Below are 24,185 nucleotides of genomic sequence, written 5' to 3' on the forward strand. Positions count from 1 at the left end.
AAGAAGAGTGCAAACAAATTGAAGAAGAAGACAAGTTAGGGCCCCACCTATTTTCCTACGTCCAAGGAATGGAAGAAAGTCTTCAAAGCTAGCTATTGAGACAAAAACGCCTCTTCCTCTTTGTTTCCCATTTTAAAACAGTAAAATAATGTAGTGTTTTATTTCTGAAAGCATGTAATTTGTCACAGCAAATTGGCGCAGTTTGATCGGTTTGATTTTTAGTCAGTGATTTTATTTTAATGTTGAATCTCTGATAAATTTCATTTTCAGTTAAAATTTACAGTCATTAAACATCTTTACTGTTCTGTTTTCAACATCTTTTACCATTTGGTTTTTACAGTCTTTAAAATTTACATAAATGATTTCATCACTTCTTCTTTCTCCCCTCTAAAAGTATGGGTTTATGATCCCCCATGGGTACACCACCACATCGTAACTCTATTCACTACTAGAAGTGTGAAATGAATCTTCATCCTCATCTTGACTTTGTCCTTCTTCGCTGCATTGTTCTTCCGATTCACTTGTTTCTTCATCCATATAGCCTTCAACTGATGGTACATTGTTGGGGTCCACTTCTTCAAGACCGGCTTCTATATCTTGCAATCGGATAACTTCTTCAACTTGAATGATGTCATTAACATGTGACATTTCCTCCACTTGGTATGGCTCAATGGCATCTACGTCATTGGAATCTATACGACCTCTAGGTTTGGTCTTTATTGCAACACACCAACCCCGTTTGTCGGTGCGCGATGCAGGATATGGTACATAATACACTTGTTCTACATTATGTGCAATTATAAAAGGATCAAACAAGACATATCTTTTATCCATTCGAATATCCACAATGCCATACTTTGAATCCACTCTTGTCCCTATTCTTGATGGATCAAACCAATCACAATAAAATAATACAACCTTCTTTTCAATGGTTGAGGTATTGTACTCGAGCTCATATATGTGCTTAATGACACCATAGAAATCATCTTCACCCCCTTCTGTAAGGCCTTTAACATGAACCCCACTATTTATAGTCGTCTTGCCCTGGCTCCATGCATGGGTATGAAATTTATATCCATTGACAAAGTAGGTATGCCATTCCTTTACACATCTTAAAGGACCAAGTGATAAATCTCTAAGATGTTGGTTTCTGACACTTAAAGGATCGTTATGAACCTACAACCACAAAATATATGAACCTATTCAATATAATTAAAAATGAATAAATATGTGAATAACAAATTTATGTGGAAGAATTTGGTGGCGCATTGTACTTGATCCCTGAACCACAATGGGAAATTTGCATGTATATGTGTTGAACTGTTTGACTCTGAAAGTTGATAGGTATGTAAGAATGAGCTGTCCATAGGTATGACAATATTCGGTCAATATCAATTTAATACATAAAAACAAAATCCATACAAAAAAGCAATTTATTTGGAGCCTTACTCAAGATAAGGTTGAACTTCATTGCAATTGATCAAGAGATGAACATGAGCTGATCTCAATTCTTCGTCACTTAGCCAATGAGTTGATTCCCTCCCGGAATGACGACCACCTTCGTCAAACACTGATAACGTTGTCCTTTCAATTTCAGTGTCTACTTCATTTCTATTGCTTTGTGGTGTTAACATAAAGTTCTTGAAGTAGTGTGAACAAAAATGAGTTGTTTCTCTGTGCAAATATGATGCCACTATTGATCCTTCAACCCTAGCTTTATTCTTAACTGAACGTTTAGCATATCCCATGAACCTACAATTTAAGAAAGTGGTATGTTACTTTCAATATGTGTGACATCTAAATACAACAGTTGAATGAGATATTGTCACCTTTCAAATGGGTACATCCACCTATATTGGACCGGTCCACCAAGTCTTGCCTCATATGGAAGATGTACAGGGAGATGTTCCATACAATCAAAGAATGAGGGAGGGAATATTCTCTCCATCTTGCAAAGAATGAGCGGAATGTTTTCTTCCATCTTCCGAAGGTCGACCTCATTCAATGTTGTAGAACATAAATCTCTAAAGAAATGACTTACTTCTGTAATGGGATTGAGAACATGAGTCGGTAAAGAACTAAACGCTATAGGAAGTAAGCATTCCATAAACACATGGCAGTCATGGCTTTTCATCCCAATGACCTTTCCCTTATTCACATCAACACACCTTGACAAGTTAGAAGAATATCCGTCAGGCATCCTAAGATTTTTTAACCACTGGCAGACCTGTTTTGATTGGTCTACTGAAAGTGTATAATTAGCTTTTGGCTTGTACATCTTTCCATTAGTATGAGTTTTGAGCTCCAAGTCTTTTCGTTTACAATACAAGCCTAAATCCATTCGGGCCTTTTCATTGTCTTTTGACTTCCCACTGACATTCATGACAGTATTAAATATGTTGTCAAAGAAATTCTTCTCAATATGCATGAAATCAAGATTATGCCTTAACAAATTATCCTTCCAATATGGTAGATCCCAAAAGATGTTTTTTTTCGTCCAATTATGCCACTCACCGTATCCATCTATTCTTGGTGCACCATTTTCAGTTACTTTAGGATAACCATTAACTCTATTCCAAACTTCTATTCCCGTCAAATATGGTGGCGCATCTTCCATGTCCACTTCCCCCTTTTTGAAAGCATTCCTATTTCTCCTAAAGGCATGTTCATTTGGTAAAAACCTCCGATGGGAGTCAAACCACGAATTTTTTCGCCCATTATATAATCTAAAAGCCTTTGAATGCTCCATGCAATGTGGACATGCCAATTTACCATGGGTGCTCCATCCAGACAACATACCATAAGCAGGAAAATCATTAATTGTCCACATTAGCATCGCTCTCATGACAAAGTTTTGTCGCCTTGAAATATCGTATGTTATGACACCACTCCACAACTTTTTCAAGTCATCTATCAAGGGCTCTAGGTATACATCAATGCGTACTTTTGGATTGAATGGTCCCGGAATGAGACATGTCAAAAACATGTAGGGTTTAGACATGCACATTTCTGGAGGAAGGTTGTACGGCGTGACAATTACTGGCCAACACGAATATGGTATATTTGACGCCTGCACATATGGATTAAAACCATCCGAGCATAAACCTAGTCGAACATTGCGTGGCTCAATGGAAAAATCACGATGTACTCTATCAAAGTGCTTCCACGCCTCTCCATCACATGGATGACGCAAAACACCATTTGACGACCTGTTGTGATGGTGCCATGTCATTTCTGTTGCAGTTTCTTTTGAGGCATACATTCTTTGAAGTCTTGGAATTATTGGCAAATAGAACATGGACTTAATGGGCACTTTTTTTTTAGAACTTGCTCCTGTCTTGTGTTGTTCATACCTTGGCTTCCCACAAAATTTGCATTCAAGTAACGCTCCGTCATTCTTACCATATTCATTATCATAGAATAGCATGCAACCATCCACACAACAATCAATCCTCTGTGACTGTAATCCCAGCTTTGACACTATCTTTTTTGCATCGTAGTAAGTTTTCGGTAAACCACATTTGTGTGGTGTTACATCCAAAAGCATTTTTGCAAAAAAATCTATGCATTGGTTAGGAATATTCCAATTCGACTTGCAAGCTAAAAGCCTCACACACATTGATAATTTGGAGTCTGATGCTCCTTCATACAAAGGCGTATTTGCCTCCAACAAAAGGTTATAAAACCTTTGAGTTTCTTCATTTGGAGCCTCTTCTATGTTAGAAGAATTTGATGCTTGGAATGGTTGTCTTTGCATAAGAGCATCATGCACCATGTCTTCCATCGTCATAACTTGTTCAGTTGGTTCATCTTCTGTCTCCACACCCCTAAAAGTGACATCATTAACTAAATCAGGTTCTTGCATGGTTTCCCCATGATCCTCCCAAATGAAATAATTAGGCTTGAAACCGTTTTTATATAGGTGAACCTTCACAACTCTTTCGTTCAAAATCTTTGTACAATCGCACTTTAAACATGGACATCGAAGCCCCCCATCTCTTTGATAACGGTCTTGTTCACAAGCTTTAATTATAAACTCTTCAACACCCAATACAAATGACTCTTTCAACGCACCTCTTCCTCTATAACACCTATCGTACATCCATGAACGATTTGGTGGAACTTGATCCATGTTCTGTATACATACCAATTAACGACAAATTAGCCACTAGTTAATACAAGACTATATTAATTATGTATTACAAGTTTTCCTTCAAGGAAAACTATTAAGAAAGTTCAACACTAAACAATCAGTAATTGAATTTCCATCACTATAGACCCCTATAGGAGGTGGTAATGTTAAGTAAGTACTTACTCATGTTATGTAAGTACTTAGTTATGTTATAATGAGTACACATGGTTGGATACTCTGGGGTGTTGTTTGTGTACGTTAAAGTGTCATGGATGCACTTTAAAATCATGTATATTGTGGTTATGTTGTCCAAGAGTACGGGTAAGAGGGTTTGGAGTATTCTCTTCCATTGTTTGAAGAGAAAAGAACTAGTTTTAACTATGGCAGGAGGGAAAGTGAGGTTTTAGTGAGTAGGGGTTGAGAAGGAGAACAAAAAGAGAAGTACTTTACTAAGTAAGTTTCATTTGTATTTGGATTGTTTGGAGCAGCACTGTATATAACAGAAGAAAGCATAAAGGACAAAAGAGAAGTAACCTTTGTGGGTGGCAGGAAGAACAGAATAGAACAATGGACTAAGAAGGATGAAAAAATTAACCAAAAAAAAGAAGACAAAATGAGAATAAGATGCATATCTTGTTCATCACAAAGGGAACACACCCACAGTGTAACATCATACTACAAATTAACTAAAATAGAAACAACACATGTTAAAATTAACATACTTTACTACATCCATAACCAAATTTAAGAGACTAACGACGACAGTGACACAATGCAATTGAACATCAAACAATCACAAGGCAAATTTATCTCCCCATACTAAATACAAATAAAAGGTTAGAACCACTTACTTGAGTGTTGATGTCACTGCTTTTGCTACAAAATTGGTGGAAATTTTTACCTAATAATTAACATACTTCAGAGTCAACAAAAAATAGGAGAGACTGACTAAAATAATAATCATCAAAACTATTTATTACTTCAAAGATGGTAGGACTATAACATTAAGCATACCTTTCAGGAATTGTGGACAATCTTCTTTGCTTGTTGCCTTTTCCCTAATCACACCTTCGTACACTACCACCTTCAAATCACAATTGAAAAAGAATGTAAGACAAAACCAAATATAACAGCCTTTGCAAGATGGATTGTGCCTAAGGAAAAGATTGAGAGAAACTAATATAAGGGCCATAGTGTGACCTGCACAACTATAATAGAACACTATGACTAATGATGACATGGAGAGGGGGCCATGATTGAACGGAAGAGATGGCTCATAGCTGGCTGGTTTTCCTTTTAAAAATGAGGAGACACACAAGAAAGGGGGTTACATTTGGAGGTTCTGGACACTACTCTTAGTTACAGAACTCACGGCTACACACACTCTGGGTTTTTGGTTTTGAAACTTTTGGCTGTGAACGTCTTTGTTGGAGGGCTGCTACTTGGAGTCTGGAGACTACTCTGGGGGGCTGGAGTTCTCTGAAGAAAAACAATCTGGTTGGAGAGCAAGAGAGGAGAAATGCGTTAGCTGCCACCAAGCAAGAACTTCTGGTTTGGATTCTCTGTTAGCACAATGTGGAATGGAGCTTAGCTTGAATAGGTTCTGTTTGTATCTTTAATTGCTTGAACAAAAACAATCATCTTATTATTATTCTACACGTTGGATAGCTTTGTTCAATTGCTGTTAACATTTTCTTCCAATGCCATTTCTACTTTGAATTGCATTTAATGTTTAGTTTATTCCTTGCATCCTTATTATTCCATGAGCTTTGTCTTTGCACGGTTACATCCAAAAAAAAAATTGCTGGAGTGGAAAGAATATAATATTTGTCAAATTGCTTTAAGGAAGACTAAGTCTTTGGTTTTGCTAGAAGTGTAAGGATTGGTCACGGCACTTTGCAATGAAAAGCACATCATTCTTTAAAAATCTGAAAAGCATTGTCTAGAAGTATAGGTCATGTGGTGATGAATAAAAAAATTGAAGGTGGAAACTAAATTGAAGTATGTGTCACGGTTTTGGAAAGGAAAAGGAAGTGGGGTCTTGGCTTTGAATATTGCATGGTTTCTATTCCCTTTCTTAGAGTAATCCATGGTTTTGGGGTAGAGATTAAATTGTTTTTTTTTATTCTTTCTTAGTGGAAGACCAGCTGCAACTTGATGGGTAATTGAAGAGAGACTAGTTTCTTCTTTTCGGTTTTCTTACAGGGATTAGGATTGGTTTTCACGTTTTTATTTTATTGAATGTAATGCTTCAAGTTTTATTATTTTCGGTTGAAGAATGAGTAGTTGGGAGGCCACGGTTTACATTGAATAAGAAAGTCCAAATTAATTTTCTGCATGAGTTACGTGAATGATAAATCAACCTTGGAATATTTTAATATATGTTGGAAGGGGTTTGCAGGAGAAACTGATTGTGCATATAGGCTTCTCAAGGACCATTTGAACATTGCACACAACTTTCAAATGACAACATACACTTGCTCAATTGGTTAGAATACATAGACACAGCCAGTGGCTTCATATGACAGCAGCAGTTGCTTAAAATGCCGAAAAATGCATTGAAAACTTTTGCAGATTTAATAAAACAGTAGATTCAAAGCTGGCTGGTTCAAATAAAGACTCAAAGAATGCCTAAACACTACATCTAACTGTAGGATATCAGCTACAAGATTTAAAGTGACCTAAAACCACACAAAGACAGCAAGCGCGGTGCAAACACTTGACTTAAAACTGTGACAGTTTTGAAATCCAGAATTTAATCAACTCAACCATTCATTTTTCAATTCTGTGATTGATTGGAGTTGCTATCACTTGAGACATGCTTAAAATCATAAAAGAAACTTGTCTCAAGCTTTATACACAACAAAACTGAGTAGAAACAATATTCACCAAAGCAGACCAGAAATTGAATTGGAGAATTGTGAAACAAAGACAACACAAGCTACTGAAAGTAGGCAACTCAGGTATGCATTTTGCATTTTAGTGATTAACAAGAGTTGCTACTACTTGAAACATGTTTAACAATAGTAAACACACTTGTACCAAGATTCAAAACCACAAAATCTGACCAACAACAGTGAGCCAACTTGAAACCAGTGAAGAATATTGATGCAAATTTTTGAAATCATAGTGTGAGGAATTAAACCATTCATTTTGCTTTTCTGAGATTAATATGAGTTTGCAATCAGTTTAAACACATTTAGACTCATAAAGCAAATTTGGTCAAAGCTTGAAACACCAGAAAACTGGACCAAAGCAGATTATACAACTCAATCCAGAAAGTACAGTTTATGGACAGTTTGCTACTGGAACCAAAATGTGCAATGCTAATTGGCTCAACTGATCAAAGCTGGACATGATGTCGTTGCTTTATATGATCAATCAGACAGCTAGCAACTGCTTAAGGCACAACAAAACCGAAAAAGAAAAAGAAATACAGCTAAACAGAGGTGGCAGCTTCTCAGACCAGAGGTGGCATTTACTCTTCAAGAATGAGCAGCTTCTCAGACCAGAGGTGGCAGCAGAATTGGAAAACGCAGATGTAGTTGGAGGCTAACGGAAGGTGTTTGATGAATTGTTTGGTGTGGTTTTGGAGTGTGTAGGCAGAGGTTGTAGCTCAGACGGCCTTCCAAGAGGGAAGGAAGCTAGAGATAAGTGTGCTAAGAAGGCACAAGTCAATGAACTTGAAGAAGAAGTGGCTGAAACCACTAAAAGAATCTGATATGTGGGAGACCACATCTATCTCCAGAAAATTAAGAGACAATACAAGGAGGTACACATCCCATCAAGTAAAAATTAAAATTCTAACACCATAGGATGTGTTCAATTCTTCCAATACAGATATGCTGCACCAGACCAATACATCATGACCACACAAACTCTTTCACTACCCTCAATTCCAGTTGCAACTGCACTTTCCCAGTCTTATGGCAAGTTAAATATTTCTTGTCAACTATTACCACATATAGCTCCCTTTATCATGTAATGATGTTGGATTTTTGGTTCCTAATATGGTTTCATGTTTTAAACACTTGAATTCACCAGACAAATTCGACATCTATAGTGCTGGTTTAATCTTTCTATAATTGGTAATTATCTAATGGTGACAAATTCTTCTCCTATGATTCGAACTAATCAGTCAATATATGTATTCAATTTTATATGCATCCACATATAGCTCCCTTTATCTGATTAAGCTCATATTTTGAAATGCTTTAAGGTTTATACCACCCTCTTATAGGCTTTCCCTGGTCTAAGGACTTATAATAGCCTTATTCAATACACAATAAAATACAACACAAGATCATTCTTTGATTTCTTATACAGTGTATGTATAGGATATTTGATAGGTCCTCTTTAAATGTGTAATTTCTAAAGGGTTGTAAATATAATTGGGAAAAGAATCAAGGTTATAATGTAAGGTCTGGGGCAATCAAGAAACAAGAGCTGCCATATTTTATAAACACCAGAACAACACATAAATTTATTACTGAAAAATAAACATAATATTACAAGATCATACAAGATAATATATCTTAAATTATAAAAACATGCAATACAGTCCTTTTCTGTATTCAGAAAGATGATTATGAGAGATAAGTTACTAAAACACAACCATCATTGACATACAAGATTGAGTAATACCTCTAGGAGTATCGAATACAGCTAACAATCTCCTGCCAAGATCTTCAGCTAAGTTTAGTACTTAAAACTTGGTTTGAAGAGGCTGGATAAACATGAATTTCAGAAAATATGTCAATAAATCTCTTCCACAGGTGCACACATCCTAACAGTAAGAAAGAAGTTTATGTTTGTATCCAAACTAGTAGAAAACAAATACTTCTAGATGTAATCATAAATAAAAAGATCAATCATTTCAAACAAATACTTAATCTCCATTAATTTCTGCCATATCATTGCTAATTAAAACAATATCATCCACCTAAACAAATAATGCAGTAAAAGAAGTAGAAGCAGATTTGACAAACAAAGCTTGATCTGCAGAAGATTATTCGTAATTAAGAGAAAGAAGAGTAGCAGATAAGGTACTATGCCATTGTCAACAAAGGGGAAGTAAACTAGGAGGAGGGACAAGATGAATTGGCAAAAGCTAGGCTTTTAGATGATGACATTTTCCTGGGTAAAGTTATAGATAAACCTAGTAAATTCATGAATGGACAGATAAAGAGGACAAGGATGTTTTTTGATGAGGCAGAGAAAGGAGTTGCAGACCTAAACCCTGCTACCAGGTGGCCAGTGTGGGCATCCACAAAGTCAGTTCAACTAACATGCACACTAACTACAACAAAATCTATCTAAGGGTAATCTAAAAATCCACTAAGTTGTCTAAAACAGTTTTTAATGTTCATCTAACACAACTAAGAAGTATTTCTTTTGGTGAAATTCAAATCAAATTTAGAATGAAAAGCCAAACAATTTAAACTACTACTAAACTAAGTGAGTGAAATCTATCAATTTAGGACACTACACTAATAATGGTCTAAAACAACTAATTAGCACAGGAAGTGTTGATTCAAGAAATACTAAAATAGTATATATGACCTTTTATCAGATTTCAATAACAGCCAATAAAAACAAATCCCAATCTAAGAAATTCAGACTTACCAAGTGCAGAAGGCAATTGCAGCACGAGCTTATCTCTTCCACTTCCAAGAAACCAACCTAGGCTTTCCAAAATTGCAATTTCAAACCTCCAAACAACAACGACAAAAAATAGGTCAATGTAACAACACCCAGAGAAAAGAAAACTGAAATAAACCTCAAATCTAAGCGATTCAAACTTACAACGAGCAAGAAGCAACCACAACTCGAGCTTCCAGTTCGAAGAAACCAACCTAGGGTTTCCAAAGTCGACATATCAAACCTCCAAACAGTAATGACCAAAAATAGGTCAATGTAACAACAAAAAGAGAAAATGAAAATAGAAATTAACCTCAAACCTTGGCTTACTCACCGCGTTCGACAGATGAAATCTGAATCCACACAACTCGCGATGGCAAAACACACGACCAAACACTGATGCGGAAGAAAGAAGTCGAAGACAGAGAGGGAGAACAGAAGAGGTGCGGGACTGACAGTGAAGAAGTTCAGTGCAGAAGAGGTGCGAGAATGAAGGTTCGCGAAGAGGAAAAGGGAGAGGTTCGGGAATGAAAGTTCAGTGCAGATATTTTTAATTCTTTTTCAAAGAATGAATTTTTTTCGAGAGTGAGAGGGGAAAAGCATCCCGCGCAAAAGAACCAAAATTACATACAACACTTATATACGGATTTTCCGTATATAATGATTTCTTCAATTATATACGGATTTATCCGTATATAACGGGTTTCCCAATATCCGTATAAAATATCCGTATATAATACGTTTATTACATACCGATTTAATCCGTATATAATTATCCGTATATAACTGGCTATTTTCTTGTAGTGAAATAAGGGTGTGCCTTCTCCGCCATTTTCACTATTTTCTTCAACCTTTTCTGCCCGCTGAAAGTTATCTTCTTTTTAGGTAATAATGTTGACCGTTGACTTATCTTTGTCTAAAGCGTCTTCGGGAAGGGGTAATCGGGGATACGATAATGATGCCTCGTCTTTGTCAGCATCAGGGTTTATCTCCTCCTTTATCTTCTAGTCAACCGAGCGGAATAAGGGTTCGACTAACAATGTGACCAATGTAGATAATAATGATGCTGCTCATACTAGGGCCACGAGTTTCTTTTTTGATGGCTTGAAGATCGACGCAACCAATCAGGGAGTGGAGCTTTCCCAAACTCTTCTTGTTATCCCTGGTTACGGTTGGGGTCCCACGACGTGGGGGAGTTTGTGACCTGCTTCCGAATGAAAAGGGAGCTAGAGTATTGGACCAAACGAAGTTGCCTTCTAAAGACTCTTGAGGATGACCCTTTAGTGATAATTGTCTTAGCTAGGTTAGGCCAAAACTAAAAAAACAATTCATGGTGATGGTGTATGGATGAAGGTTTGCGGAAGTTGGTGGATAATGAGCTAAAGCTCTCAGTTTTAAGTGATTGGTGATGATAAAGGTGGTGTTTAGTGATGATGTAATAGAGGTTAGGCTAAGTCTTGGAGGAAGGTGGCTAGAGGAGACCACTTGTTGATTTAGCCTAAGGGTGTCTACAAGTTTGTAGAAGCTAGACCTAAAAACCTCACATTGGCTAACTTGGAGAGTAAGGAGAAAATCATCTCCAATAGGAGGTAGACATGCAACAAAAATATTCTCCATTAGGAGGAGGACATGTGGCCACTACTTATGGAGAATCATCTTCATTCCTAGAGAGACATGTAGCCACTGACTAGGAGGAAAAACTCTCCAAAGGGAGAAGGAAACATTCATTTGGCTTGGATGTCTCACACCTCCTTATCCACCAAGTTAAATGAAAATGTTGACCCCTTGGTTAAACTATATCTTTTGGGTCTTGGCCCTTTGTTGACTTAAGTGGTAAAAAACATTATTTTGTTTGGTCCAAAATACGATACCCAAATGAGTCCTAGACTTTTTGGCCCAAAATTTTTCCTTCTCTTAAATGTTTTATGATGGCCAAAGATAGCCCAAGAGATGGAGTTTAGTCTCATCTTCCACAAATGACTTCAACTCTTCTTTAAAAGTGATTGGGCATGGCTAGGGGTATGCCATCACCCTTTGATCAAGTTAATGGTATGTAAGGGGAACGAGCAAGTGTTCCATGGAAAGGGAAACATCCGCGATAACTTCTTCTTCATGTATGCCTTCCCTATAGATAAAGAAGTTGACATCGTAGGACTGGACGGTAGAAATGATGTCGCAAGTCACACATATTAAAAAAATAATTATTTATTTATATTTAAAAAATCATCTAATTTATTTACAGTAAATTATTTTAAAAACAAACTAAATAAATAAAAGAGTAAAATAACTCTTTAGGGAGATAATTTTTTTTATGATAATACAAAGAATTTATTTTATTAATAATTGTATATTATTTTTAAAATAATATTTTTAAAAAATATATATTTTTTTCTAAATTTAATTTTATTAAATAGTCAAGTATTTAAAATTTATAAAAAAATAAAAAATGAAAAAAATATAAAAAATTAATATTTTAAATATAAATTATTCTTTAATAATTTATTAATTGACCTATAAATTATAAATTATAAAATAATAAAGTTAAAAGTGAAAAAAATGGTATAGAAATATATTTTCACGTTTAGAAAAAATCAATTTAAAAATTAAATAAATGAATAAAAAAATAAAAGAATTTTTATGCTGATAGTAAAATAAATATAAATAAAAAGGATAATTAATAATATCAAATGACAAAAAGACCAATTATTTGTACATTTGTCAACAAAATAAATATATGAAATAAAATATTATTAATATTTTCTTCTTTTATATTATAATAGATAATAAATTCAAGGACAAAATAAAAATAATACGGAAAACATATAGGAGAAACAGAATCTCGTTCATGTACATTGTCAAATGTAAAAAATGAGTTGCATAAATATTAAACAATAAAGTTACTTTTAATTTAAGTATACAACTTTGGTCTGTTAAAATTATTGGTCAAAACCATATCTCTCATCAAATATTTCCTTTTTAAACAAGTTTGTTCATTAATCATCTTATACTTAACTTGATTCTTCATGAAAACTAATTATCATACACCTCGCCAACCAAAAAACAATAATAAAACACCGCAAAGGATTTGTTGAGACAACTTCTTTTCTTCAAATAGCTACGTAACAATTCCTTTTAATAATAAAATACTAAATACAAATAATAATAATAATAATAATAAGTATAAATAAAATTTTAGAATAAAAAATAACAATATATTTGAGTATGAAATGATAAGGGTATCAAGTACTCAAAAACATTAGGAAGTGAAAGTAAAGTTAATAAACCATGTCAAACGTAGTGAAAGAAGAAAAGTTATTCAAGAAATGATGATAGTGAGATCTCAATTTGGGTTGAAGCATGGGCCATGACACATGATATGGACAACAATTAAGTATATGGTGTTTCTTCCTGCACCTTATCAAATTTTTTCCTACACCCTATCACAGACTCTCGGAAATTTTGTTCCCAAGTAAAAGTGAGATCGGTTTCTTTCGAAAAAAAAAATTGATTTCGTGTGTTTCGGAAATCAAAATTCTGTTTGATGGGGTACCTTAAGAAATCTTATCAGATGCAGGAAGATATTTCATGGAGATAGTGAGATCCCAATTTCATGGTGAGAGTGGCAGTGTGGTACAGTGACGAAGGGTAATTTAATTTTTTTCTATTAGTATAAGATGCAATTAGTAATAATAGGGGTACAGGACGAAAAACCCCTTCAAAAGTTATGTAGAGGCAAGGTCTAAAACATGTAAATGAATTTATGTAGGAGTTGGTGTTGAAAATAAGAGTCCAAGAAAAAGGAAGTTGCATGGGAATGGTTTCCTCCTACCGGAAAAACTGAGCACTGGAAAAGAAGGTGAACACAACAACATACAATGGTAAATGGTATTTTTTAAATATATGTGGTCCTATCCAGCCAGCTTCACACAACAATAAAAGGTATTTTTAAGCTTCATTAATGATTTCACTAGGAAGACTTTGACATATTTTTTGCATAAGAAGTCAAAAGCACTAGCAAAGTTTCAAGATATTCAAGGCACAAGTTGAGAAGGAAGTAGGAGTTTCTATACTCTACTTACGTACAGAAGTAGAGAGTTTTTCTCTAATGAGTTTGAAGAATTTTGTCACACAGAAGGCATTAGAAGACAATTAACCACCTTTTACAATCCTCAATAAAACGGTGTAATCGAACGAAAGAATAGAACAGTTACGAATGCAATTCGTTTTATGTTTGAGAAGCATGTTCTGAAGGTGTTCTAACTAGAAGTTGTCAAATGGTGTGTGCATATCTAGAACAGATGCCCAACGAATACTATAGAGGATATTACTCCAGAAGAAGCATGGAGCAGTAAGAAACCAGTGGTGAAATATTTCAGAGTTTTTGGGTGTGTTGCTCATGCACATATCCCAGGCTAGAATATAGTAAAGCTGGATGACAAAAGCAGAAAATGTTTTTTAGGCATTAGAGATGAGTCTGAATCATGGAGATTATATGATCCAGTCACAAAAATTATGATCATTAGCAAAGATGTAATGTTTTAGAAGAAGAAGAGTTAGGACTAAAGTAGTTTGAATCTACAAACTCAGCAAGAAAAGATCATTTATAAAGATAAAAATGACACTATAGCAGAAACAACAACAATTGATGTTGATACTAGTGAAAGTAGTGAAAAAGGAAATAGTACACACCTGGATAATACCCCAACAGGTTCATCTCAAGAAAGGGGTGCACGAGTAAGGAAAGCACCTTGGTTGGTAGACTATGACACAAGTACAAGTCTGTCAGAAGACGAAAATATGGCAACCATGTTGGCGACTAAAACTGACCCAACATCATTTGAAGTAGCAGTTAGGAGTACATATTGGAGATAGGTTATGATGAAAGAAATAAAAACTATAGAGAATAATCATACATGGGAACTCACATCACTACCGAAAGGAGTTACACCAATTAGAGTTAAAAGGGTTTTTAAAACCAAATTAAATGCATAAGGGAAGGTAGAAAAACACAAGGCAAGGCTTGTAGTAAAAGGATATGTACAAAGACTTGGGATTGACTATACTGAAGCTTTTGCTCCAGTTGCTAGAATGAATACCATTAGATTAATTTTGGTCACCGTTTAGTTGTAAAGTGTTTCAACTTGACATTAATAGTGCCTTTCTTCATGGAGAGTTAAAATAAGATGTCTTTGTTCTATAGCCTGAAGGTTTTGTTAAAAATGGAGAAGAAAATAATGTATATCGATTGAAGAAAGCTTTGTATGGCCTCAAATAAGCATCCCGAGCCTAATACCAATAAATTGAGACCTACTTTGCACACGAAAAATTTAAGAAATGTCTTAGTAAACACACTTTGTTCACTTGATCATAGGAAGATAAAATTTTAATTGTTAATTGATATATTGATTATTTGATATTGACTAGAAATGATGAAATTATGTGAGGAATTTAAGTAGTCCATGATAACTCATTTTGACATGTTTGATTTAGGCGTAATAAGTCATTTTCTTGACATTACGGTTAAACAATATTTTAATGGAATATTTATTTGTCAAAAAAGAGATATGCATTGAAAATTTTATCACATTTTGGAATGTACAACAACCTAATATTCTACAATACATATAATTATTCAAACACCCAATACTTCATGAAAAATAGCAAACACATGTATATAAAGTTTTACAATCTCATTATTCAACTAGCAGACATTGTAACAAAATCCTTAAAGTTGAACCAGTTTAAAAGCTTCGAACTTTAAACTTTGATTGGAATAACTAAAGTAAATATATTAGTTTAAAAAAAGGATTGTAAGCTTTTCTTAAGAGTTTCAGTTTATTTGTTAAATTTTGTTGCTGTTACAAAATTTTCTCCTATGAAATAATACAGTTCCAATAAATCAGGAATCACACTCTAATAAATCAAGAATCACACTCTATGATCTCTTTCTATATGATCTGTTTCTATTTATATTATTTGAATAATGAGATTGTAAGTTTTCTCTTCAAATATTTCTTTCCCTTATTCCCTTATTTACCTGTTAGATTAACACTCAAGACAAAATTCTGGCTATTAAAATGTCACCTGTTGAACAAAAAATTTACAGAAGTGCCATGTTATAATTTTGAACGAAAATGAAACTCCCAAACCTTGTGACGTGTACAACAATTGATAAGATTCACGGGTAGCACTGAGTGGCTTAGAGCATGCGATGTGACACCAATGTGATAAGAGTGAAGCTATGATATTAATAAAGTTTCTAACATATTCTAACAATTCGAAGGTACCTTCTACAGTCCAACGTGTGGTTAAGACCATGTCATCAACAACAAAAGATCATGTTTTTTTAGATCTCAAAACACATTAACTCTTGAACCATTTCTTTCTCCACCCAGATTAACACAGCACCATATAATTGAATAGAAAAATAGAGTATTGCATGGAGGTGAAAGTGACTCTAAAGTGAAGAAGAAGACATGATAATTTAGCCATGCCCATTTTGCTACATCAGTCCATATTTCTTGATCAGATTTACAAAAACAAGAGCCATAGAATAAATGTACTATAAATATAACAATATAATAGGGTGGAGTATTCATAGAGCTATGGCGTGTAACAAGATTTAATTGAATATTAGAAGTGGAGCGTGGTGAAGATGAAGCCACCTTTATATCTGAGGTGTTGTCTTGTGCAGAATTAAACAGAGGGGAAGTACTTGTTTAGATTGAAAGGCAGTGAATAGAACTCCTCACTTCTTGTGTCACCCTTGAAGGACTTGTACTTGTCCCACCAATGTTTCCCTCTGTCCTTCCTAATGCTTCCTTCTCTCTTAAATAATGTGTTGTCCAGAAAATATGCCACAACACCCGCAACAAATGGTTTTGATTGGAATGGCACGTTGATAATATCATTGAACTGTCATGTGCACAATAATGTCATTAGAAGTAAACTCACTCCAGAAAAGTAATAAACAAGACTTAAGTATTTGAGATCATGTTGTGTTGTCCCATGATATTGAAATGCTCTTCAAATTACCCTCCAAATGTTATTAAAATATATAAACTTGGATGATCAATTGGTTTATTCTATTATATTATATACATCTTGTCCATACCCATCTTCCGCCTGTGTTGACTGGACCATGACCATTAATGGCTGTGTACTCATTGAAGTACTGCGGCACAGACAAGCCCAAGAAGATTGAGAAGCCTAAAATGAATTTTGTTCTAAAACTGTTGAGGTTGCAGAACTGAAGAAAACTGAGACCACCAGCACCTGCAAATGATGAGCCAAAGTGGAACATAACATTACGTGTGATGTTTCTTGTAGGGTCATGATGTATCAAATTATAAATAAATGTACGAGTGTTTTTGAAGAATCAAACATACCAACATAAGCAAAGAACAAGCAGTAGAGGGCAGCAATAATGGCAGGTGGGATGGAGGCAAAAACTGCTCCAAATTTTCCTACAAAGGAGAAGAAAATGAGCCAGTGTTAAAAGGGAAGAAAATTGACTAGGATAAGGCATTTGAATCACAAAAATCGTGTTTCTTCATCTCACCAAGAATTGAAAAGAAAATCATAAATCCAGCAGATATTTGCACCACTCTCCTACTTCCAACTCGTGTCAAAGCCAAAAGACCTGCATTTTCTCTGTAGGGAAACCAACAAAACTCTTTTCATCAATAACAAAGTTTTCTTTCCTAGTAAGAGGATAGAAACAGCACAATTTCAATCTTACACGGACACAGAAGATCCATTGACTGTTCCAAACAATCCTGATAACAGAATGCCAACTCCCTGAGAGCACAAACAAGATGAATGAGGAATTATACTCCATAGTGTACTTAATATCTTGGTAAAAATATCATAAGTATCACTAAAGGTATTTTACCACTATCATTTATACATGTGCAATTTTTTTCAGATATTCAAATGTTCAAGTAAAAGCCATCTTTGTACCTGCCAACCAATACCCCTGCTCAGAATAGATGGTGGTAATGGTGTTGCACTTGCATACCTATAAACAGCAATGAAAGCTCCACTGGACTGTTTGTGACAAATGAAACATGCATTAGCAAATAATTTAGTCCAAGCATGCAACTTAGTAACTGCATAACACTGATAAGCCAAAGCAAAAGTATACAAGCCAGATAATGCAAGAATGTCATCACGCAAGTATAGCACTATTATATTATGGTTGAACTCTAGTATAATCAATGGCTACATATCACTTCAAAATGTAATGTGCCGAACTCAGTTCCACATGGCTCAATTTATCATGAAACCTACATAGACTAGACATCACTCAGCTGTTTCCATTGTCCTTCAGGAAAACAAATAAACCATTTATGACAATTGAAGAATCTAGAATATAACTGAATAGCTGTTGTTGTGTAAGAGAAAATTTATTAATAAAGAAAAAATAATGCTTAGATGAGAAAGATTTAATGAAAGAAATTACCTCTACAAGAGCAACAAAAGCTGTCATCATCATGGCAAAGGCTTCACCTGCATCAAAGGAAGGTGCTCCCCATTGAAAGGGATATGGAATTCTTATCCTGCAAACTCAAAATCCATGCCAAATTCTTCTCAATAAGTTTCAACTCACAAGACTAAGCCTAGTAGATTCCCACCAAATTACAAAAAAAAAAAAAAAAATACAATGTCTCAAGGATCCAGTTGAATGACTTGAGAAATATCAATATACTTATCATACAAGATCCGTAATAGTGATAAATATTTAAAGACATTAAGACTAATGCAAGTAACATGTATGCAGTTCAGTGTATTGACTGAAAGATAACCCCTCACTTATTCAAAATAGTACACTGAAATCGAAATAGCAAAAATATGAGATAGGAGAAACATGTCAAATAATGAATATAATTTAGCCTCAATTTGTAATAAACAAGCAGAATATAATTTTACCAATCTTTAACTTAGTCCCCAAATAAAGTTTTTAATTGGGAACCTATCACAGCCAGTTGCCAATAATTTAATGTTGAGTCCATCTTGCGACAGTGGATTAGATGGTGGCCGAAACAATCCATCCCTGACAAAACTACCACAATCCCCGCAAACACTCACAAGACTGTGTTTCTTAAACAAGAAATGGATTAAGTTGGCCACCCTCTAGTTCACAAATGCAATATTTGTTATCACATTAGGAATACCAACTGCAACCTGGGCAAATGCCAGAAATTAACGTTCATTGTAGGGAACCAATTGGAATTTTTCAAATATGGGATTAATTTTAAAACATAGTAAAATAATAGGTGTCAACACAATTTTCACAAAAAAAAAAGCCATTAACAGTTAAAATTCAATGAAATCACACAACTAACCAAGGAGCAGAATCTATAAGTCCAGCACGATCAGTGCGGCAGGATATTTGAGTTTTAGGTGGAGCATCATTATAGGCACCTCCAACGGTAAGTAGATGAGCGTATATCCACACAATTACAACAGTAAATATCACAGCAAATCTGTCAAAGATATTTTTCCCCGAATGTAGCACGTGAGGCACATACTGCATGTGACAAACAATAACTAATCACAAACTTAAATTTATAGAAACCATTACACAAGAAACTAGAAATGTGAAGCAGCCAAGGCATCAATAACAAAGTTTGAGGAAGTAAATTTTAAGTCTAACTCATCATAAGAAAACTGATTTGTAAAATAAGGTTTGTATTCATTTATATACTTTAATTTGATAGTATCTCTAAATATTTGAGAGGATCAATAGCATGTGGCACGACAGGAACCATAATGTAAGAAACTATAAATGTGAAGAAACCAAAACAACTCTAACAATTAAGTCTTAAAAAGTGAACTTTAAATCTAACAAGTTTACAATAACAACTTCCAAGATAAGGTTTGTACTCATTTGTATACCTTAATTTGGTCATATTTGTAGTCAATTTCGTCATATATGTAGGCAGTATAGGATTAGATATTCGTGATATCATCTTAGAAAGTGAAATTATATTCAACTCAATCTCTCAAACCAACTTGTAAGATAAAATTTGTACTCACTAATATATTAAAATTTGACTATATCCATAGTGGGCGTGGGATCTCCATCACTAAATCCTAATTTAGAGATTTAGAAACTTAGAAGATAATATGCATATGCAATTCTGTCTCTACCTGTGAAACAAACACGATCAATATAAGCTGAGGCAGTCCGATCTCTACACATTTAGCAACCTACAGCAACAATAGGAATCAATATTGAAACTTTGGTAAATTAATGTCATACATTGAGCATTGCAAATTTCTAGCAGAAGACTTACCCCAGGGAACCCTAACTCATACAGCCCAAAACCAACAAGAGATACCAAAGGAACTGATGAAAGTGGACTTAAGAACCTGAAGAAATAATTGAACTTACTTAAGATGGAATATATTAGCCAATCACAAGATATCGTCCAATTCTTTCATTTCTATTTGGCTTTTGTGCTAGTTAATCCAAATCCAATTAAACAAATGACATGAGCTGTAAATGACATGAGCTGCAATACCTACTTCAAACATCAATTGTTGGTTGGAAAGGTGGCAAATGAGCATACATAGCAAACAAATTATTAAATACGGATTGCAGTTTAGTCTAGACATTGAGAAGACATGACAGAAAAAACATGATGCACTGACTAAGTAAGAACTTTGGCCAACCTTGCAACATTCCTCCAAAGACCACTGAAGCCCAGTACTATTTGAAGAGTTGAAGCAACAATAAGAGCACCCTGGATTGACCTCATTATCCTCTTAAATCTCTGATTACATAAAAAACAGGGAGAATGGTTATCAAAAAATTCCAAGCACAAAATATAATGTTTAACGGTAATTCTTGAATCAAATTCATACTCTTATATTTTCAACATGATTTGAGTACATAGAAAATGGATATACAACGTGATTACACATATGGCAATGTAAACAGTATAGCAAGCATATCAACCATGCATAATTTAGTACATAGTTAGATTTGTGCTGACAACAAGACCTCTATAGGATCTGGTTCATCACTGAATCGGCCTGCGAGGATAATAGAGATTGTGGTTGGAACAAAGGTGTAAGACCCTCCGATAACTGCAGGCAATCGAGTTCCAAACAATGTTTGCAACAATGTGTTAATACCAGCTACAAAAAGTAGCGTTTCAATAACTCTTGCCTTCTCATTCTGAAAAAAAAAAAAAATGAATTGCTATTGTTTATAATTCTTGGTAAAACGCAAAAGCATCTTCAATCACATGGTTAAATATTCATAACATTCCCTATCAAGTTATTCCAAACTACTTACATTGCCACCTCCCATCTGGGGAACAAGAGCAGTGGGAATCAGCACTGTTGTGCCGAGCATCACAAGAAAATGTTGAAAACCAAGAAGTATGGCCTCAGCTGCATCACAATGACGCAAAGTTTCTCATCAAAATAAAGAAGAAATACTATAGCAAAGTAGACCTCAACTAAAAGTGGAGTCAGGAAGATTCTTAAAATTTATACACAAACTACAACGTTAAAAAATAATAGAAGTCAGCCAAATATGGACATCCTTAAAATCCATTAACCACATTGTTCAATACTGGCTGTGTGGAATGCCCCAAAATCCGATAATATGAGTAAAATAGTTTTCTTAAAGCTATTAAAATATTTAAAAAGTATTAAACCAGTGGGGCAAAATTTGGAAGTAGCAATCAAATTGTTTCCAGAGCACCAAATCTGGATCTGGAAATAACAGAAAAGGGCGGTTGGTTTATATATATAATTAAAAGGATTTCCAACTAAATTGGAAACAGCACTTCAAACTGTTTCCATTAATATCAAGTAAAAAGAAGCCTGAGTTGCCACAGGCATATAAAAGTACAAAACCAGACTCAAATCCCACACAGTAGAAAAGACAGTTCTTTTTCCTGTGCTTCCACAACCACCTTGAGATTAACTAGTTTTCTCTCGAAAAACAAAATCCTCAATCTGGAAACTGAAAATAACCAATTTTTTTTATTTTCAATAGCATCATTATAATTTTTCTGCACTTCTGAATCTAAACAAGGTGAAATACTCACGCCATGGAGGAGGACTAGTGATGCAGTAAGAAATATTGGGAAGCTGATCCTTTGGAGGGTGAGGCTGTGGTTCATCTGATTTTGCTGGAGCTCCTCCTCCTGCCATGACCCTTTTTTTCCTTCTCTCCCTGACTTTGAAGAAGGGAACAAACAACAATTATTAACAAATAATGAATCTGCAACAAGTCCAAATCTAACACCAGCCCAGATCCCCCAATGCCACAAAGAAAAAGACCCAGAAGAAGAAAAAACGAAACAAAAAGAAAAAAAGAGCTTTCTTACAATGACTAAGCCTAGAAAATGAAAAATGCAACAACTAAAGTTGAGCTGAGATGAGCTAGGGACTCTCCTTTGCTAAGAAGTGAAAGTAATAATCACAATAATTGCAAAATTTAAGAAGGAAGTTAGAGTAGAGAGTAAAAAGAAAACACCTTTTCCAAGTGAAGGAGTAGTATTATGAAGTCAAAAACAAAATGAGGTGCCCCACCAGAAAAGAAACTAGAAAAAGGGGTGAAAAGAGAAGGGAAAGGGAATGCAGACGATCTTTGTTGTGGAGTGTGGAGTAAAGGAGACTCCAATGCTTGGAGAGAAACGATAAAGGTGTACACAGAAATGAGCAGAAAAAAATGAATGAAGATTCTCTTTCTTCTCTAGCTAGTTGCTCCTACCAAAAAGTAATGTTTCTCTATCTTTCTCTCACTCCCTAGCAGGCTTGTGTTAAGATATATTGTACCTATCTCACACACCCTAATTTACTACTTTCCAACAAATATTGTTCACATTTATTGTTTTGTTTGGTGTTATGAATTTGCCATTGAAGAATGTTTAGGTAACCTTCTCGTGTCATGCACACATTACAACTGAAGTATCCACATATATTTTAATACATAAAAACACCAAAATCTTGTTCTGTTCAATGTTGTACGTATGAATTTTATATATGAAGATATATATTAGGTTGATCACTCCATGAGTAAGGAGTAAAGTTATTAATTCAATGCATATACAAAAAGCATTCTAAAAAGTAAAGTGAGATGAGACTCTCCACTACTATTTATTTATCATATATGTATCTCAAAAACAGATTCATCTATTAAAATAAGTAATTTATTATGATAAACTATAAACTCTCCTACCAAATAACCATAAGTGATTGGAAATAAAAGACAGATAGTTTGTATAGTTTTATTTTTTATCTAATGTAATATGCCTAAGAAGAATAGTTCCTCAGCTTTTAATCTTTTTTTTCTAATTCTAATGTTTTTTTATATATAAAGTTTGCTTGGTGCAAGTCCAGCCAGCATTTTGTAAGGGTCTAGAGAAGAGGAGAAAAGAGAGAAAATTACTTATTTTAAATAGTTACAATATGATTTATAATATTATAAAGCATTGAAATTATAATATTATCTTAATTTGTTATTTTCAAAATGTCAAATACCTTACTGAAAAAGAAAACCATTTATGATACTGTTGTGTTTGGTTGATAAAGGAAACCTAGAAAGAAGGAAGTAAAAGAAACCAAATGGAAAAAAGGGGGAAATAAAATTATTTGATTGAGTAAAAAATAAAATGAAAACTGCAATCATATAAAATGACATAAAAAAATATACTATAAATAGGATCATTTATATCTCAATACTTTCTTGAACTTTCTCCCTCTCCTTTTGATAAACTTTATGTGGAACCATAAAATATTAATTTTCTTAAAATCTTAAAATATAAATAAAGGAAGGATTAGAGGTTCATCTTTTGTTTCGGTCATCAATCCCTTTCACCTTTTTTTGAACAAATCCTAATGTTAGTGAATTGTCATTTAATCGTCGTTATTTGATTATTATGTCTTAATTTTCTTATTATTTCATCTACTTCTTATATAACAAATAGAAGGTTTGTTTTAATTTATCATATAATATGCAAATAATATTTTCATAATTTTATTTTATTTCAAATTTTTATTATTAAGCTGTATTTTATTTCTATTAAATGAAAAAAATAAATTTTATTGGTCATTGATTTTACCATAGAATGAAATGAAAAATTCTATAACAAATCTATTTGAATTAATAAGAATCATGTTTGTTTATCCCAAAATATACATTATAGTCATAATATATAACTATAGTCCACGTATATCTAATAATATATTTAATATGTCAATATGTTTATTAAAAAAGTTTAATACATCATTTGGTCCCTACTTTTGGACGTTTGGTTCAAAATGGTCATACCTTTTGAAAAAGTTCAGTAAAACCCCATATTTTGTTTAAAAATGTTCAATTCGGTACTTTTCGTGAACGCCGTTAAAAACATAATGGTGCTGATATCACTGTGGTCAAATCTGA

The 24,185-nt window shown here is 34.1% G+C and overlaps 2 protein-coding genes across 5 annotated transcripts; both read right to left on the reverse strand.

The window, feature by feature from the left end:
* Positions 1-438: 438 nt before the first annotated feature.
* On the reverse strand, positions 439-4,132 carry LOC148203455 (uncharacterized). Its single transcript, XM_088105633.1, has 4 exons — positions 1,830-4,132; positions 1,450-1,752; positions 1,275-1,359; positions 439-1,176 (listed from the first exon to the last, which is right to left on the reverse strand). Exons 1-4 carry the CDS (start codon positions 4,130-4,132, stop codon positions 439-441), a joined length of 3,429 nt encoding a protein of 1,142 aa, XP_087961759.1.
* A 12,103-nt stretch (positions 4,133-16,235) lies between these two features.
* Positions 16,236-22,559, reverse strand: LOC124842097 (nucleobase-ascorbate transporter 6). 4 transcript variants are annotated; one of them, XM_047318508.2, is made up of 15 exons: positions 22,275-22,559; positions 21,844-21,971; positions 21,081-21,178; positions 20,784-20,960; positions 20,453-20,553; positions 20,074-20,149; positions 19,928-19,987; positions 19,120-19,304; positions 18,237-18,333; positions 17,735-17,821; positions 17,514-17,572; positions 17,334-17,425; positions 17,161-17,238; positions 16,887-17,047; positions 16,236-16,687 (listed from the first exon to the last, which is right to left on the reverse strand). In XM_047318508.2, exons 2-15 carry the CDS (start codon positions 21,947-21,949, stop codon positions 16,469-16,471), a joined length of 1,596 nt encoding a protein of 531 aa, XP_047174464.2. In that variant the 5' UTR covers positions 21,950-21,971; positions 22,275-22,559; the 3' UTR covers positions 16,236-16,468. The 4 variants fall into 4 exon arrangements, with proteins under 4 accessions (XP_047174464.2, XP_087962330.1, XP_047174465.2 ...); XM_088106204.1 differs by having other exon boundaries at positions 21,844-21,975; XM_047318509.2 differs by lacking the exon at positions 22,275-22,559 and adding an exon at positions 22,126-22,266 and having other exon boundaries at positions 21,844-21,975.
* Positions 22,560-24,185: the final 1,626 nt, after the last annotated feature.

The sequence above is a fragment of the Vigna umbellata genome, chromosome 2 (genome assembly GCF_029865625.1).
Source record: "Vigna umbellata cultivar VRB3 chromosome 2, Vumbellata_1.0, whole genome shotgun sequence".
NCBI lineage: Eukaryota > Viridiplantae > Streptophyta > Magnoliopsida > Fabales > Fabaceae > Vigna > Vigna umbellata.

Coding starts and splice junctions, on each gene's coding strand:
- LOC124842097 (XM_047318508.2), bottom strand. CDS start 21,949: ATGGCAGGAGGAGGAGCTCCAGCAAAATCAGATGAACCACAGCCTCAC. Junction 20,961..21,080: donor CCCAGATGGGAGGTGGCAAT/GTAAGTAGTTTG, acceptor TTTTTTTTTCAG/AATGAGAAGGCAAGAGTTAT. Junction 18,334..19,119: donor CTTATAGATTCTGCTCCTTG/GTTAGTTGTGTG, acceptor TTGAGTTTGCAG/GATAAGAATTCCATATCCCT.
- LOC148203455 (XM_088105633.1), bottom strand. CDS start 4,132: ATGGATCAAGTTCCACCAAATCGTTCATGGATGTACGATAGGTGTTAT. Junction 1,753..1,829: donor TGGATGTACCCATTTGAAAG/GTGACAATATCT, acceptor CTTAAATTGTAG/GTTCATGGGATATGCTAAAC. Junction 1,360..1,449: donor GAAGTTCAACCTTATCTTGA/GTAAGGCTCCAA, acceptor ACCTATGGACAG/CTCATTCTTACATACCTATC.